The sequence below is a fragment of the Uranotaenia lowii genome, chromosome 2 (genome assembly GCF_029784155.1).
Source record: "Uranotaenia lowii strain MFRU-FL chromosome 2, ASM2978415v1, whole genome shotgun sequence".
Lineage (NCBI taxonomy): Eukaryota > Metazoa > Arthropoda > Insecta > Diptera > Culicidae > Uranotaenia > Uranotaenia lowii.
In genome coordinates, this window is record NC_073692.1 from 106399991 (window position 1) to 106419292 (window position 19302).

General features: G+C 35.3%; 1 protein-coding gene across 1 annotated transcript in view; it reads left to right on the forward strand.

Annotated features, from left to right (window-relative positions):
* Window positions 1–17414: 17414 nt before the first annotated feature.
* Window positions 17415–19302, forward strand: part of LOC129747826 (ras-related and estrogen-regulated growth inhibitor-like protein) — a 46384-nt gene continuing 44496 nt past the window's right edge. The window contains exon 1 of the mRNA XM_055742186.1: window positions 17415–17622. Within this exon, the coding sequence (XP_055598161.1) occupies window positions 17547–17622 (76 nt within the window). The 5' untranslated portion in view covers window positions 17415–17546. The remainder of the gene's footprint in view (window positions 17623–19302) is intronic.

Consider the following 19302-nt stretch of genomic DNA (forward strand, 5'->3'; position numbering starts at 1 on the left):
ACGTGCCCTTCGTAACTATAACAAGCACAAGTCGCTCTACGCTCAGAACGAATACCGCAAACTGAACTCAACTTATAAAAAGACCAGTAAGCGCTACTACCAGAATTATCTTAATCGGCTCCAGCGAAACTTCAAGACCAGTCCGAAAAAAATTTGGAAGCACGTAAAAAATCAGCGAAAAGAAACACATGTTTCTGGACAACAACACAGCTGTTTCCGACCCCGAAATTTGTGAGCTCTTCGCCGGGAAATTCTCAAGCGTTTTTACCACCGAGGGCATTTCTTCAGAGCAACTAGCCAGGGCTGTCCGGAATATTTTACCTCTAGGTTCATCTTTGAATGGATTCCTAATTGAAGATGCAGCCAACTTAAAGCGACAGCATAGTTGAAAAATTCTACCTCTACGGGCCCGGACGGTATACCAGCAACTTTTTTGAAGCGTTTTACGCCACTATTGCTGACTCCCATCAAATATATTTTTCAATCATCGCTGAATTTTTATTGAGTAATTTTCTGTGTTGAACTAATGAATTTAAATTGAGGGTTAATTTTGGTTTACTGCCCCTACTTTCATAACAGTCCCATATGCAAAAACGAGCAAGCGAGAAAATCAGCTTTTTCTGTATTGGAATACATTTTTAAATTGTGATCACAGCTTTCAGCATAAACAAAAATCGTTTAATGGAATGTGTTCAAGGTTGTCATAATAAATCGTAGGACCCAAATTTTCGAAATTTGACAACTGATAAGGTCTGGAGCACCATTTTTGTTTGTTAAGGGACTGTTATGTGAGTATATTAGAGACTTTTTTCAAATCCACTCGAATAACAGTCCCATACAGAATATGGTTTGCTCACCAAGCTACATCCTAAGACTTAAATTTGATCATTTCTGAACTTGTAAATGGAGATCGCGAATTCCACATTGTAAGTTGAATCTTATTATGATTTATAATGGTTTCTAATAGTTTTTTTTCACAAGAAGACCATCCTTCCTTTATTTTAGCCTGCCTTTCAAAAACTATAGTTAAATTTACTGTGTAGTGTGCATAATTCGACATGAAGTGAGTTGAATCTTGTTAAAATGACTTAAAGCAATAAATCAAAGATCATTTCACCGAAAGAAACATAGTAAGGTAACTACATCCGTGGTATTTCCGTGGTATTTTCGTAATTTCTAGAACAAAGTCTCTTTTTTTATTGTTTTATATTGAAGTCCAATGTTTGAAAAGACAAATTGTCAGGTTAGATGAAAAATGACGTAAATTCATATGGGACTGTTATGCGAGTAGGGGCAGTTTATATCTATGAATGTCATGATCTTTAAGCAGGAACATTTCTAGTGTTGAAAATCATAGAAGGATAAAAGAAGATTAGAAAAAAAATTACAGGAGTTGAAAATGATCGAGAAGAGATTTTATAAGGAGCGTTTTCATCAAGCACGGACCAACTATTTTGGAGTGGTAGAATCGGAGAGGGTTGAGTCTACCACAAAAGTTCTCTCAGAAAAAAAGCGGGACGGCGTGATATTTACTAAAAAGCGGGACTTGTCGAGTTAAGGGTAAAGCTTAAAAAAATGTAGAAATACACTATTAAGTGAGTTGAGAGGACAGCCGATTTAGGATGAAAACATAAGCAGTCAAGAGGATAGCCAGAATAAATGTGATAATATTCACCATAAATCAAGTAGACTAGTGTAGCAGAAAAAAAATAAGAAAATCAATCATGAAGCGAGTCGAGAGGATAGCTGGACAAAAATTTGAGCAGGTTGAGAAGAAACTTTCAAGAAATTTTGGAAAAAACCAACAATTTGAAAACGAAAGTAGTGAATGTAAAAAACACGATAAAACGAGTTGAAAGGACGTTTATAACTATGCAAAAAAAGATATTATGAAAAAAGTTGAAAGGACAGCATGGGGACTATGGATATCCAAGTGAGTTGAGCAAACAGCTGGAAACAAATATAGAAAAGCACCGTAAAATAAGTTAAGAGAAATTGAAAGGAACTGAGAAGAAAAAAAATCAAATTATCTAGATAAAAAGGTACAACGTAGATACACCTATTTAAAATTGGATGTTTTTTCAGAAGTACGAAAAAAAGGTTGTTTAGTAACTTTTGATGGGATGAGGTTTGGCGAGGAGAGATATTTTGTTTCTGAAAAAAAAATGTACGAATCGCCATTAAAACGGTATAAATTTAGGTTTGTGAAACAAAAAGTTTTGAAAGCTAGTTTTCTTAAAGTTGATTTTGACCAACTTATGGATTTTTTTTTCTTTTCGTGGGACAGGAGAGACATTAATTGTTTTTCAGAACTTCCTGAAGAAGTTTTTACACTCATAGGTTAGTGTTTTATAAATCTTTTAAAAGAGTTAACAAAATTAAGCGTTTTGATTAATCAGATTTTTTATTTTGCTTTTATTTTAGAACTTACAAAATGCTAGTTCTAAATAGTTCCTTGAACCAATTCTACTTGCACATATCACAACGACTAATTTTTGCTGCAACCCCGTCAGATACCAGGAACAATCTTGAAAGTACCAAAGATAAAACCATTCCTGAAAACGGGTGACGGCCAAGAGCAGTTTATATGGTCCTACTTACTCTTGAATTCTTCAAATATCTTGTTCCCGTGGCGTTAAACGACATCGCTAGCTTTTTTCCCCATTTTTCTAACTGGCATCACAACAGGAAGAATCAACAGAATATGTACTAAGGAGTAACGATAGGCACGCGAGACTTTTTTTCTCGCATTTGTTTGACGAGTTCATGATCCGCATCGGATGGAATCCACTTCGGGTTGACGGCCCCAGTGGCGCGTATAGTAAACATCAATGTCACCAGCTTTGCTGCTAGAAAGCTTCCTTTCAGTGTAGTGCAGTGGCCAATGTTTCGAACCTTCTCATAACACGAATCTCGTGCGTCGTAATTGCCTCAAATCAGAGCATGTGGGATGACTTTAACTGTATAGTATACATTCAGGCGCACATGGACTGCAAAGTTTCCTCGGCTTGGTCTTTCCTTCCAGAAAGTCAGTGGCCAATTTCGAGCGCCATCGACGGCATCAATGGAACATCTTCAATGAAAGATGATGTCTTCGATCAAGGAAAAGAGCTATCATTTTTGGAATTCTTGACATGTGCATACACGGACGAACAAAAGTGGACAAGCTCTTCCAAAAATAGTTGTTATTTCCACGTTCAGAGTAGTAATTCTAAACCATTTAGTATCGTGTGTGTTAAAGTTTTAACAAGAAGACTTCAGCCAATCGACCACTACTGTATTATATCGTAGGCCGTCGTTGTGGCAGGAAAAGCGATTTCCGATCGAAACACGTGCCCCACCGGGAGTCAACGCATGTAAGACGAATTGATCCCACTACACCTACTTAGTAGTCCTCTGGTAGCAGCGTGGTCTTGTCGTTTCGATTAGCTAGAGACAGACAAAACACCCATAACGTTAAGCGTCACATCACTAAACGTGTTCTTGGGATGGCTAGGAAGAAATCAAGGAAAAAAACCTTCCATACCATAAATCACTACTGCATTCCATGGGGAAAACAGTTTTCTTTCTCTGTTAGGGATAGAGAAACAAAACAAATTTGTACAGAACGTGTTCTAATTATTGTCCAATTTCTTGGAACGAATTTTCGCTCGATGAAACTTAAAATCATAAATAAAATCGTTGTACAACAAACATAAGAAGAGAATTTGAAAAACCATTCTCACCTCGAAACTGAGTTGCAATTTTTTTTGGAGATAACGTGCCAAGCATCCAAAACATCACATTGACTTATCGTTTGTTGTTTTTGGGTCACATCTTTGAATAGACGACGACAGCGCCTGAATTTATACTTCAGTATGGGATCAAAGTTTTTCCTTAAAGAACAGATATGAAATACTGATTTATTAATTGATGGTGATCCTAAACTGTGTGTGATTTAGCCCTGAGTATTTTTTTTTTATTTTGTAAGCGTCTACAGTTTTTTTTCTAGCCTTTGATGAATAAATTTAACGTTATGTGAATAAGTTATCAACTGTGTTTACCACTTAGACATCATTATCAATCAACAAATGTCAACAGGTTATATCAACCGGAAAGAAACGAGTCACACCTTCTTTTTAACAGCAAAAGTTGAAGGAAAAAATTCCTTCGTAACTAACAATTACCACCTGGCTTAGGGGATAACTTTCTAACTTTCTTACTTTTAATGCCACTACCTGCTTCCGGACCGGAGAGAAATACACTTATGCCTATGCAAGAAAACGGTGATTTGTTTGTCTGAATCGTCATCCGTCTTGTCATGCCTATAGCGACTTCTTGTTTTCCTTCCATCAAACCTGATGGAGTTGCCAGTAGCATGGTGATGAAATAATTCTTCCATAAAGCGAGCTCCTAATTGGCTTGTTAAGAAGAACTTTTCCACCCGATGAAGCGCACTGCCTAGCCATCCGACTGTAACGTAGAAGGTACCAACTGGAGCCAGCTGGGGTCGGGTTGTGAAAATAGCTTTCTTTTGATTTGTTTCTTTTTTCACCTACATCTTTCTTTCATTCGTTTTGAGAGATTACGAACTCAAATAAGGCGACAAGTTTATTAAAATAAATTCATGTAATAACTCCGAGCAAACATCGCAAATGCTGGTAAACGATTGAACAGATAAAAAATATAATGGCCATTATAGGCAAAGCAACAGTCCTTAGAAGATAATTAATCACCTGTATGCTTTTCATGTGAAAAATTATATTGCCTGCGTTAGATATTGTCTGTTCACAACATAATGGGGTGACAAAAATGACGAAAATAACAAAAAATGAGAAACAAGACAAAACGGAAAAAGAAAAAACAAAAAAAAATTTAAAACGACAAAAATAATAAGAATGACAGAAATGACAAAAATGAGAAAAACGACCAAAATGATAAAAATGACAAAATTTCCTAAAATGTCTAAATGACAAAAATTTAAAAAAAAACACGAAGATGACTAACAAAATTATAAAAACGACAAACTAGAAGAAAATCATAAAAATCAAAACATGATAAAAATGACGAAAAGAAAAAAAAACCAAATTGCCAACAATGCCAAAAATGACAAAAATCATTAAAATAGCAAATTATGACAAAATTTTTATCAATGTCAAAAATGACAAAAATTTAAAAAAAAAATCACTAAAATGACAAAAAAACTATAAACGACAAACTAGACAAAAATGACAAAAATGAATAACATGATAAAAGTGACGAAAATGAAAATAAAACAAAAATACAAAATTTCAAACAATGCAAAAATTAAAAAAATTACAACAATCATAAAAATTACAAAAAAAATTAAAAAAAAAATTTATACAAACGACAAAAATGACAAAAAATCTTAAATATGACATGAATGACAAAAATGAAAACAATGACAAAAATGACAAAAAAATACATAAATGACAAAATCATAAAAATGACAAGAATGACAAAAATGACAAAATTGCCAATCATGCCAATAATCACCAAAATTACAAAAAAAAATCACAAAAATTACTGAAAAATTATAAAAACGACAAAAATAGCAAAAATTATAACAATGACCAGAATAACAAAAAGACGAACAAGATAAAAATGTCAAAAATAATAAAAATGGCTAAACGACAAAAATTGGAAAAATTGCCAAATATGCCAAAAATAAAAAAAATCACAAAAATCACCAAAATAACAAAAAATTTTAAAAAAAATTAAAAACCACAATAATGACCATCATAAATATGACAAGAATGACAACAATGACGAAAAGGAAAATAATGACAAAAATAACAAAATATCAATGACAAAAATAAAAAAAAAACAAAAAAAAATAAGAATGACAAGAATGAAAAAAGTGCCGATCATAATAAAAATGACGAAAATGACAAAAACGACAAAAATGACAAAATTGTAAACCATGCCAAAAATGACAAAAATCACTAGAATTACAAAAAAAAAATAAATCTCAAATATTACTAAAAAATTATAAAAGCATCAAAAACAGCAAAAAGCATAAAATGATAAGAAAGAAAAACATGAGAAAAATGGCAAAAATTACAAATTTCCAACAATGGCAAAAACGACAAAATGACAAAAATCATCAAAATGACAAAAATTATACATATGACATGAATGGCAACAATGACGAACATAAATATAATGACAAAAACAGCAATGTCAAAAAATACAACATAAAAAAATGGCATAAATGACAAATGACAAAAATTAAGAACACAATTAAAATGACGAACATGACAAAAATGACAAAAATTACAAAAAAAAACCATTATAAAAATGACAAAAAATGACATAAATTATAAATAAGAGAAGAATGACAACAATGACAAAAATGAAAATAATGATAGAAAAAACAAAATCGCAAAAATTAAAAAATATATGAAAACGACAAAAATTATTAAAATGACAAAAATGACGAATATGATAAAAACGACGAAAATGACAAAAATGACAAAATTGCCAACAATGCCAAAAAATGACAAAAATTACCAAAATTAAAAAAAAAACTGAAAAAAATGTAAAAAATACAAAAATTACAAAAATTACAAAAAAAATTACAATGACCAAAATGAAAATAATGACAAAAATGATAAAGATTACAAAAACGACAAAAAATGACGAAAGTTTTTGTAATTTGGTTATTTTTGTCAATTTACACTTTTTTTTATAATTCTTGGAATTTTCGATGATCTTGGTAGTTTTGATCAAATTTGTCATTTTTGTCATTATTTTAAATTTAATAACTTTTGTCACTTTTATAACTTTTGAAACTATGTATTGTCATTTTTGTCTGTTTAGGGGAATATTTTTTATTAACTGACGGGATTGTGCCGGGGGTCTCCAGATCTTAACCCAAAATTGAAAATTTAGTTCATTTTTACGACTTAAAAACACGTTTAATTATTCAGTTGAGTGATTTAATGTCATTTTATCTTTCATAACTCTCAAAGACCTACTTTGGTGTCTTCAGATGAAATTAGCATCATAAATTAGGCTATACAATTGTATTTTTTGCAGATTATTCGGTGATGTCATGCCGGTGATGACACCATTTGAAGCGTATTTACAATTTTTCACGTTAAAGGTCATAACTTAAAACTTTTGGAATATTTTATTTGAAAAGTTGATAAAATTTCAATGCGTTTTGATATGCTTGTTATGATTTCCAAAGAAAAATAACAGAGTTATGTAGCTTTGAAAAACGGTTTAATTTGAATTACAAAAATCTTACCGAATCTATCATAAAAATTTAAAAAAATTATAAATCTGAAAAATACATGTGTTTAAGTCGTAAAAATGAACTAAATTTTCAATTTTGGGGAAGATCTAAAGACCGCCGGCGCAAATTGTCAGATAATAAAAAAGTCCTTTTGTTATTCATGGTATTGTTGTCGGTTTTTGGTAAAAGTGTGGTTTGGAGTGTTTTTTTTTTCTTTTCTAAAGACTGCTCTGAAACATTTCATAGAAAGTCACCGGTTTCGAATAAACAACTAAGTGTCAAAAAGTCCCCTTCGATCTTTTTTTTTTAGATAACACCAGATCTCTATGTTTTGAGCATTTTTTTGTCATTCAGCATCAACATTAAAATTTCGATTTCCCCAATTTCCTTTGGTCTCCCTTAGGAAATTTGAGAGGGGTCAAAATATCAAATCCGATTGTGCTAAAATTTTACACAGGTCACAATTTTCGAAATTCGACATAACCCTTTTCGCTGTCTCCCTTATAAGTCGAGCTCAGACGGCTCTTTTTTTAAAGTATTTTTTACGTGCATTCGAGCAAAAAAGCATTCTTGAGAAATAAACCTTCGCTTTAAGAATTTTTGTATCCTAGCCATTTAATGGCTGCTCAAGTGCAAGGTTAGGACACTAAGCTAGCCACAGCTGAAAACCCCGAACCAATGTTCGTGCTGAAATTTCCGAACGATTTAACCTTTCTCGCAAACAAAATCAAGAAGGTAAACGAACTTCAAATGAAACGTAACATTTGGTAATTCGTCAAACCAGGTCAACTGATTCAAACTAGTAACCTTCTATGGCCCATTCATTTCTGACTTTTAGAATGGTTGAACTGCTTCAATTTCTTCAACGACAAGTGTGCACTTGAAATGAACAACAGTTTTCGCTCCTTCCAGTGAAAATGGCATTTGATGTGACTCCTTCCCTGAACTCATTTCACCATAACGGTATGAAAACTTGAAAATGGCTAGCAAAAAAAAAAAATATCCGCCAGTAGAAAAGCTCTCGGCTGCGCGATGGCATTTTCACTCATTTAATCCTTGAAGCCGCTCATCGAAACAGACCCGCACGTGCCTCATTGTGGCCGGAATTTATTGTTATTTATACAGCATCATCGGCATGAACCCATTTTTCAAAAGGTTACGCTCATCTGTAGTGTTTTATTCATTAGGGAAGTCAAACGTAACACTGTAGTAAAATGTCTTCGCCTTAACGCTGACTGTTGATCTAATAATCTTACAGACAGCTTTGAATTCTCAAAGAAACTTACCAATACATCCCCCTTTATTCGAGGAAAGCTTCATTAACAGATTCTAGCTAGTTCAAACACAGTTCTTATCGGTGGATCCGACGACGGTTGAATGGCTCGAAAGCCCGCCCCATCATGACGTCATGGAAAACTCTAAACCAAACGAATGACCCCCGGGTCCCAGGCCAAACGCCACCCACTGTCTTTGGGGAGTTGATACCTACTCCAAAATAACAGCAAAACAACAACACAAAACAAACTATGTGCACGTCCATCAGTAGAGGTGTTTACTGAACTCAGAATTTTCTTCAGACTTTGCACTTGCTGCGGGTTTACACCGAGAAAATGCGTGGGCGCTTTCGGTTGCCAACATACATTAAGGTGGGGTGGGATGCTTCTTTGTGGACAAGTTTGGTAGGTTGTGAATAATTGATATCGTTTGCACCAGTTTTTTTTTTCTTGTCAGGCACTGCCCACTGATTTGTTGGACAAACCATGGAATGGGTGAGATTTCATGACGTCATTAAATTGTAAAGCTGTTCTCAATGTTTCAATACATGGTAATACAATCGCTCGACTCTGAAAAAGCTGACTGAAACTGACTGAAAAACTAACAACTATATCAATCATAGTTAGTAGGTTGAAGAGAAAATAATTTCGCTGTACACATTATAGATAAAAAAATTAAGATGTTGACGTCGAAACTTCGTGCTTAATGAAAAATTTCATTTAATATTGATTTTTGATCTTGATCAATAAAACAGTTATGTTGAATTTATTGCATAAATGCTGAAAGTTTATACTTGATTGACATTGAGGTTCTTTCTAGACCACCTTTTACCTAACGCTTATAATCTAAAAAAAATCAGATGATAGTGCATTAATTTAGGCCAAATCAATTTTTTTGTTTAAAAGGCCAATACGTTTTTGGAGGCCCTAAACCCTAGAAACCCTAGATATGTTCATCCTATTTTCCCATCGAAGGATGTCGTACGAAACCTGAACTAGGATAGAAAACCACATCAGGCTGAAGTTCACTGGAGAAAATATCAACTCCCACTTGAAAGGATGGTGTAAATAGGAGGGTTCTAAGGACGGTGAAGCTCCTCTCATCAAGAGATACGCGCGTCTCCATTCATTAGTGTGGAATCCACCCACCAGAACCAGCAGCAGCATCAGTGCTGGAACGTGCTTTTCGAAAGAATGAATTCTAGGAGGATCACTAATTCAGTGAAACTTGAAACACTCGCTTCTGCCTAAATTGGGTCAGCCTCAAATTTGAGCTTCAAAGGAAACACCTCCGAAGTTTAGGTTCTCCTTGTGTGTGAGTTGATTAGTAGTTGCTCTTCTAATAGTATGGATAAGGTTCTGTGAAAGAAATGTAAAACCAATTAATGCCATAAGACCAATTTTGCATTTCTGTGGAAAGGCATTTTTGAAAGCATTTTTAGTTAAACCGACTCAGAACAAGAATTCAATCATTTTCTGGCAAATTTAGCCATCTACCGTCGATATTGCGAACCTGCGGAATTGAAAAATCAGCACTGAATCCACTTGTTTTGCCCGATTCTATCGAAATTGCTCATTTTTCCGTAAAAGTCGAGTGGCACTTCCAACTGGTATAACATTTCATAAAAATTGATCGATGACACTCTGGTATCGACATTTCACACTGCTGGAAAGCTTAGCCTCTCTTTCGAATCATAAATATACGGCGATTAAAATCTTATAGCAAACATCAGGAATTTGATTAAATCCTATGTAATCAAGGGAAATAAAATAACTGATTTTTTTTGCTCGGTATATCGAAAAATTTGAAAAATGGTGTACTGACATTTCAGAAAAGAAGCAACAAATTATCGGCAACAATAATTTTCACACTCAAGGAAGCTCACTCATGGCTCGTCGTCGTTGTTATGATAAACGTCATCTCATGTGATGACGATTCGACTGGTGCCAGGAGCGATGTCAGTTCAGTTCAGCTGTTGGGGAGAAATTAAACTCAAGTTAAGGTTTATTTTTTGATTTTCATTTTCGCATTCGAGAATCCACCGTCATGATGTGTAGACTCGTAAAATTCCTTCAGATATTCTTCCACCCTTTTCACTTTGTGGGAAATAGTTTCTGAGAAAGTTTGTTTCTTGATTTCGTTTTGAAATTTTCGTAATATCATTGTGGTGGATGAACCAGTACGTGTAGCTAGGAGGGGAAGGGGATTAAATTTATGTTGTTTTAATTGCTTGGCATTTCTCAAGCCAGTCTGTTTCTGTAGCAAATTCTTGTGATTGACTATCTTTTGAATTCAAGTCAGCTCAGTTGAGTTGTATTTGGGATATGAATTATCGTATGTGTCCTGATTTTAAGATTCTTAAAAATTTCAATTCAGAGATTCACTTAGACACGTCTCTCGATCACAAGAATAGATGAATGACTGACTTTGTTTTTTTTTATTTGTCTTGTGTTGCCAAAATAACAAACGTTGCAATAGAAATTTATTTTATTTTATCAATCTTCAGTGTTCGAAACAAAAAAAAAATCTTCAGTATTCCGAATACAATTATTATTTTATTATATATTTTTTTATTTCCTTAATTATCTGCATATCCTTCAGCTCATCTCTACGTTCCTTCTCACATCCATTCTTAATCGAAACTTTTATTTAGCGATTTTTGTTTTTCTCTCAAACAAAGTACTATTTTTCAAATACCCTTCATTACAAATCTGCGCCAATCTGTCTTTTTACATCGGAAAGCCAAATTAAAACAAACAATCATCAGCAATAGTCTTAAAAATCTGCACTTCCCACGAAAATTCCGTCTTTTTCCTCCGGAAGGCCAAATCAAAACAAACAATCAACAGTAACAGCCTTGAAAATCTGCGCTTCATAAGCCATTTCCGTCTTTTTCCACCGGTAGGCCATATCAAAACAAACAATTAGCAGAAGCTGCCTTAAAAATATGAGCTTTCTGACAGAATCCGTTTTTTTTCCTCCGGAAGGTCAATTCTCAGCAAGAAATCAACAGCTGCAGCATAGAAAATCTGCTCCAATCCGTCTTTTTCCAACGTAAATTAAAACAAACAATCATCAGCAAAGGCCAATTCGTCTTTTTCCACAGGAAGGCCAAATCAAAACAAACAATCAACAGAAGCTGCCTAAAAAATCTGGCCAAAACTTAAAAAGCAATCAACAGCAGCTGCTTTAAAAATCTGCTCTTCCTGAGTCATTTTTTTCCACCGAAAGGCCAAATCAAAACAAAATTCAGTAGAAGCTGCCTTTACAATCTGCGATTCCTAAGCCAATCCGTCTTTTCCTTCGGAAGTGCAAATCTTAACGAGCAATCAACAGCAGCAGCTTAAAAAATCAGCGCTTTCTGAGCCAATTCCTTATTTTTCTACCGGGAGGCCAAATCAAAACAAACAATCAGCAGAAGTTGCCTTAAAAAGTTGCGCTTCCTGAGGCAATCCGTCTTTTTCCTCCGGAAGGCCAAATTAAAAGAAAAATCAGCAGAAGCTGCCTCAAAAATCTACGCTTTCTGAGCCAATCCGTCTTTTTCCACCGGGAGGCCAAATCAAAACAGACAATCAACAGCAACAGCCTTTGAAACCTGCGCTTCCTAAGCCAATTCCATCTTCACCGGAAGGCCAAATTAAAACAAACAATCAGTGGCGACAGCCTTCAAAATCTGCGCTTCCTAGTCTAATTTCGTGTTTTTCCACCGGAAGGCAAAATCAAAACAAAAATCAGCAGAAGCTGCCTTAAAAAATCTGCGCTTCCTAAGCCAATCCGTCTTTTTCCTCCGGAAGGCCAAATCTTAACAAGCTATCAACAGCAACAGCCTTTAAAGTTTGCGCTTCCTAAGCCAATTCCATCTTTTTCCACCGGAAGGCCAAATTAAAACAAACAATCAGCGGAAGCTGCTTAAAACATCTTAGATTCCTAAGCCGATCCGTCTTTTTTTCCTCCAGAAGGACAAATCTTAACAAGTTATCAACAGCAGCAGCTTTAAAAACCTGCGCTTCCTGAGCCAATCCGTCTTTTCCACGGGGAGGCCAAATAAAAAAAAAACAATCAGCAAAAGCTGCCTTAGTCATCTGCGCCTCCTTAGCCAATTCGTCTTTTTCCACCGGAAGGCTAAATCAAAAGAAAAATCAGCAAAAGCTGCCTTAAAAATCTGCGATTTCTTAGCCAATCCGTCTTTTTTCACCGGGAGGCCAAATCAAAACAAGTAATCAACGGCAGCAGCTTTAAAAATCTGCGCTTCCTGAGCCAATCCGTTTTTTTTCCTTCGGGACGCCAAATGAAAACAAACAATCAGTGGCGACAGCCTTCAAAATCTGCGCTTCCAAGTCCAATTCCGTGTTTTTCCACCGGAAGGCCAAATCGAAAGAAAAATCAGCAGAAGCTGCCTTAAAAATCTGCGATTTCTAAGCCAATCCACCTTTTTTCCGGAGGCCGAATCGAAAAAAACTTTCCTAATAACAGCAAATACTTAGCAAAAAGCCAATTTTAGTCTAGGAGACTGTCATAGTTATTTATAATCCTTTTTATCTACATAGTTATAATCCTTTTTAATTCCATCCACTGTTTTTAATCTACTTCTAAAAAGGGAAACGGGTACCACAAACATGTGCCTCGATTCGTTTCGAAGAAAAAAAGGGCAATTAATCGCATATGTAACGTGTGATTTTTTCCCTCCCACGCAAATGCGTGGAATGTTTCTACTTGTTTCAAATGTTTCTTGTGAAAGCTGATATCAGCGTCAAAAGTAGTCTTCGCTGAATTTTGAAGGTAAAGAGGGGAAATCTGTTCACTGTCACCAGCACACGAAATTAATACTGCTCTACCGCAGCACGTGATAACCGCATATCAAATTTCGAATCTACGCATCAAACGTGCCACGTCGGCCCAATCTAGTATGGCTGCTGGGAAGCAGCACAGATTTTCCGGATCCGATCAGTAGCGCAAACCACAGTAAAGTGTACCGATTCTTGGATGAGCGAACATCCGGCGAACGCCTCCCACTCCTTCCGGCCAGCCAGGAGCCAGGTGGGTTTTTGTGTTCTCCTCACTCACGTTGTCGGTTTGAAAATTGTGGTATGTCTTTTGTTTATCTATCTTATCTCACATGATTCTGGTTGTCGTTTAGGTGGGGCACGTGCCCTGGGGGAGCAGGTCTCCCCAGATTGAATTAATTGGCATCATGTAACGATTTCCCTAGAAAACCCTGGATGAAACTGAAAGAAAACTCACAATAAGGCAGCAAACGAATGCACTTGTAGAGAATAGTTGCGAGGTCTCATCGGAATCCAAGTATAAGAGCGAAAGCACTGGCTTAGAAAGTTCAAACGTACCTATCTTAAATTCTTGCAAATTGGATTTGGTATAAGCAGGAAATTCAACGTTTGGAAAGCATTTATTCAGTGCTGATCCAGGTTGTTTCAATGATTATCTGGAAACAAAAGATGAAAGAACTTCTGCTGCTTATCAATTTCCCAAAAGCACGTGCTCATCTTCTACAGTCTTTCAGATAAATTGATTCTTCGTCGGAAAACACGAAGAAAGGAAATTTACATACATTCTAACGAACAAAGCTGTTTAATTTAATCACTTAAATCAAACTTTGAATATCGGTTCAATCAAGGAGCATTTTTTTTTTCGAACCATGTCCCATCAATCGGTTGATCAAATTTTCGCATTCCACCTACACATTTACTCTAAAAGCTGTCGTTCACCGAATGGGAGAAAAGGGTGTTGGCTGCCTACGTAAAACGGCTCCCGATGACAGGAGGCAACCAATCTCAATGAATCTCGCTGCTCAATGAACAAAACGGCAGCAGCATCAGTAGCTCAATTTTCATCACGTGCTATTTGTATGTTTGCTCCGAGTCTGACACGTTCTACTCCATGGTGAGCCACTGCTGCTACTGACTAATGAAATCGTTTCTGGCACTGGCACTGGAAAAAGCGGATTTATGAATGTGATTGTTTTTTCTAACGAATCCATTTTATGCTCGTTTCAATGAGACGTAGTTAACGGATTATTATCAAAAATTTATTTGAAAATATGTTTCAGTAGAAAGCAAAAATTAAAAAAAACCTATGAAATACCATAAGAAATTGATACCTACTAAATTTGATAACCAAGCTAGGAACCGTAAGCTTCCACCGTCCGTTTATGCTGATTCAATTGAACCTTCTTAGAAACAAATCTTCAATCATCTCCCCTTGTGATTGGAGTCAGTTCTATTGGCCAAGTCAAAAGTTTTTCTCAGTAGAGGCGTTTTTTTTCACTAGCCTGACGTAAAGAGCCCAATTTTCATATCGTCATCAACCGCTTATCAATTGCTGACCATTAAAAGAAAAAGCCTGGACGGCAACAAAACGTAATTTCCGGAAAACTTCGTATGTCCAAAAATTTTCGTGGGATTTACTGGGTGTTTTCTACGTCAATTTGAACAATTTTCATAATTTGTCACCTACTCTAAATATTATCATTGCAGTCAATCCTTCTAGAAGTCGACAATCCAAAAGCATCAGTCTCAAGAAAGTAGAAATCACTTATCAAAAATACATTTTAATGAAAACACAGCTTGTTCACCGTAATTTTCTAAATCACCGTCGAAAATTCTAGAAAATTACAACTACCTACCTATAGTCTATGAATAAATTTGTCATAAGCTAAACTTATCGATCAATGTTTTCATAAGCAGTAACATGAGTAGTATTTTATTATTATCTTACGGATTTGTGCCGGGGGGTATCAAATTTCCTCCAATTTTTTCCAGAACTTGATTAAGGTGTTTTATGAAAAAAATTTTAAAGAAAGATTACACGGTATTGAAACAATCAATATTTTTGTTTTAAAAATTTCTGTTTGAAAGTATTGTCAATGGAGCTTTAAAAAATATATACTAGTATATGTTATGGAAACACTTGTAAAAAACATTTATTGCACAACTTTTGAATGAAGACATTAACATAGGTAATTTACTACTTCAAGAATTATGTATAATTTTTTTTTTAAACAATGCGCCTCTCTGAAAAAAAATGTTTCATCAAACACGCATTATGCAACAAGAGATTGTTGATCATTGTCTATGTTATACAAAGAGTTAAAGGAAACTTTTTCTTTAATTTTTTTTATCGAATACCTAAACTAAACTCTGGTGAAATTTTGAGAAAATCCGGGACCCGCCGGCGCAAATTGCAAGATTGGAAAAAGAAATTCCAATTCTATGCATCGAACCATCGTCAAAATGAGTCTAGTTTTACTTAACCTTCCCAAAAGTTGAAGAGGTTTTTGAATACATTAAACCATTTCTTTATGACAACTCGGGTTGTGCGCCCAATCTTGTCATGTCAAAATTTGCCAATTTTGTGGAAGTCAGTCAAAAATTGATCGAAAAGTTTTAGGTTGATTTTCTATGGGAGTTTCTTACTAACATTTTAACTGGAAGAGGTCTCAGTTGATGAAAGCACTTGGAAATCGATTCAGTTGTGTTATATTTATAAATTAATTTTATATTAGAACCGCTATTAAGAAGTTTGAAGATAATTTTGTATGGGAGCCTCGTCCAATGAGGATATGACAAATTGCAACTTTTTTCGAATTTCAAAACGCCTGTAGTTTAGAAAGTTTTCTTCTTGGTCAAAACGAATGACAGGTTTTTTTTTATTTTAAAAATGAGATTAAGGTATACGTTTTTTGAAACTTTGTATGGAAAAACGCGAAAATTTGTTCAGAGAATGTCACTTTTGGTTTTTTTTAAATATTTTGTTCTCATGCAATGCAAATGATACTCCAATATATGGAGCTTATTTGAAAATTCTCTGGCTATAATATAATTTTGGGCGGATGCATAGATTTTTATTGAATAAAATTTTGTAGAGTACTTTTAGGAGAAATACCTAATCAGAGATGAGAAACGAACCAGCTAGATGCTAGTTTCTGGTATAGTTTTAGAGTTTTTTTATGATCATTCTATGATAATTTTTGTATAAAAAACGGACATTTTTTATGAGAGATCCTGTATAGAACAAATGGGTAAAAACCCTATCAAAGGTAAATTTTGAATAAAAAAAGAACATAGGAACAGTGGGAGGATCTAGGGAATTACATGAAGGCAACATTTCATTTGTTTTTAAGGTAAAAAAATATTAAGAAATGTTTATATTTTTGCCCCTATATGCAGCAACATTGTCCATCTTTTAAGTATATTTGTTTTTGATAGAAAACGTTGAAAACTTTTTATAGAACTAGCAACTTTTCAAATTGAAGAACTAGATAAAAAGTTTGAGCATGGCCGTGTTCAATATTGCAAACATATTTGAAAGTAGGATAATAGGTTCTGAAGTTCATCGACATCCAGCCTCAGGAGCGTGGCAAGTTTCAGCTTTCAAGTGTTTTCTTCCCAGGCTCCATGGCAGCTATGCAGCTCGATAGCTTGGAGAGACAGGTAGGACCTACTTCGTTCCTGCAATCATTAATCTATCGGACCGGAAAAGGAAAACCTCTATCCTATTACCTGCTTCCGGGTAAAGGGGGCACTTCAAAGCGCAAGAACCGTTTCACGTGCAATGGATTGCAGTTGTTGTTTTCCTCCTTTCCTGAAGGCAGCTAAAGGAACCGAATGGAGAATGGCAAAATCAAAGGACCAAAGCTGAATTCCGGGATAAAGTTATTTTTTCAATTTTCCCTAGGCTCATGTCAATGCCATTTATTGGTTTTGAACTGAAGTGAAATTTATGCTGGTTTTTTGAGGTTCCAGTTGAGTTCGTTCCAAATTTTCTAAAATTTGTGTTTTAGCAGACCCTTCAAAGATTTAGTCATTCCACAAAAAAAAAAAAATCGTGAATAATACAAAATATCTCTCAATTTTCTCTCTCCACAAATCCACAGATATCGTTCCGCAGCAAATCCATCCCCAAGGACTCCTCCTGTCCCCCCGGAACCTCTTCCTGTGCGTCCTCATCAACGGCCCAGGCCAGTGGCAGTAGCGGCAGTCCAGGAGCTGTGGCCACCAACGGCAGTGGCGGCATGAAGACGGAGGAGAAAACGAACGTCCCCCGGGTGCGGATAGCAGTCCTCGGCAACATGAACGTGGGAAAGTCAGGTTAGTAAATCTATCTATGAATATGTTCATTCATACATTTACAAATATTGGGGGAAGAGAAAACAAAATTCGAAAAAATAAACTAGTGCTGTGAGTTATTCCAGTCCAGCAGCCAGACCACACCGCACGATTGGCAATGTTTCAAATCGCAAACGATTCCCTATAAATATCTCTATGTAGGCACGTTACCCAAATTCCAGTAGTGGAATTTCGCGCCGATAAGCAGCTCGGCGTACGCATTCTTCCGTAAATTCGGGGTCTGGAATGTTGGCTGATTCATAGCCTAGATATGTTACGCAATTCGAACTGATTTGAATTGAACTCTAGAGCACACATTCACACACCTAATTTTAATCAATTATTTTCTAAGTTGACAAGAGCGACATATGTACCTTTTTAAACATTTAGATTAGTACACAGGTTTTTGCAACTAGCAGGGGTTTTTTTTTTTCAATCAACACATTATTAGAGAAAAAGTAGGTAAAAGGGTAAGTTTTGTAAAAAATAAGCTTGGACTGATCACAGACTATAAAACTTTAACACGAAGCAGGAACTCTGTTTTAACCCTCTAGAACCCAATTTTTTTTTTGCAGAAAAATTCATAGAAGCTTAGTTTTATGATTACAAACAATTTCCGTTCTACGAAAAAAATATAGATAGGGAGAAAAAATTCAATTTTTCCTAAAATTTTATAACCACAAGGGCTAAGAAACTTGGCTTTCAGTACCTTTTCAATTGTAGTTTTTATAATTTTCCTTCCTAGTTTTTCCTTAATTTTAAAACATATTAAAACTGATTCATAGCTATACTTTTGAGTAGTTTTTGTTAAAATTGTTCCACAAATACCTGAGATATTTCTTCTTATATGAAAAGTAAATATTGTCCATATTTTTCGAGTGGTTGTCGAACTTCCCCAACTCTGCCTTTACAAGGTGTCTACTCATATCTGGTAATAAAATTCCCTGATTTTCCCGGATTTTCCAGTCGTTTTTCCAGAAAACTCCAGGTTTGAAAAACAACCTGAGGAAGCAACTTATATAAACGCACAGAAAGCTTTGAGTCGAGTATACTAATTTATTAAGATAATTTTTATGGAAGTATTATTTGTGATATTAAGATAAGTCAACCAGTTCGGATCCACTTGTAGAAATTCTTATGATTTCAGCATAAAAATTTTCTTTTGCAAGCTATCAGCCTTCTTCTGTGCGTCTTCCAAAATTTTCCTCCGTTTCACCTCAAGCGATTTTGCTTCCGCTTCTCGATTACGCTTCATCAGCTTTGTTTGATATGATTCAAGAGCTTCCTTTTTGCGGCGATCTTTGTCTTCCAAATACAGAGCATGTGAATTTCGAACTCTCTGAATAAGTTTGTTGGAAATTTGGACTGATTTTATCCCTCCAGCATAAAGAAGAGCATCATAGATTTGTCGTTTAGCCACCACTGATTCATCACGCATATTTTCGAAGAGACATTCGGAATTTACTGAAAACATTCGCGTTGCCATGCGAAAGACAGCAGATCATCTTGACGATGTTGAAGAATTCAGGACACTTGACATTTGCTAACACTCCACTCCAAAAATGATCCAGCCTTTCTTTGCTACGGTCATAATTATCAAATTTATCGCCTCTGGCAATCACTCCGGAATACTGCCGTATTGCTAAATCTGCCGAGGATCCA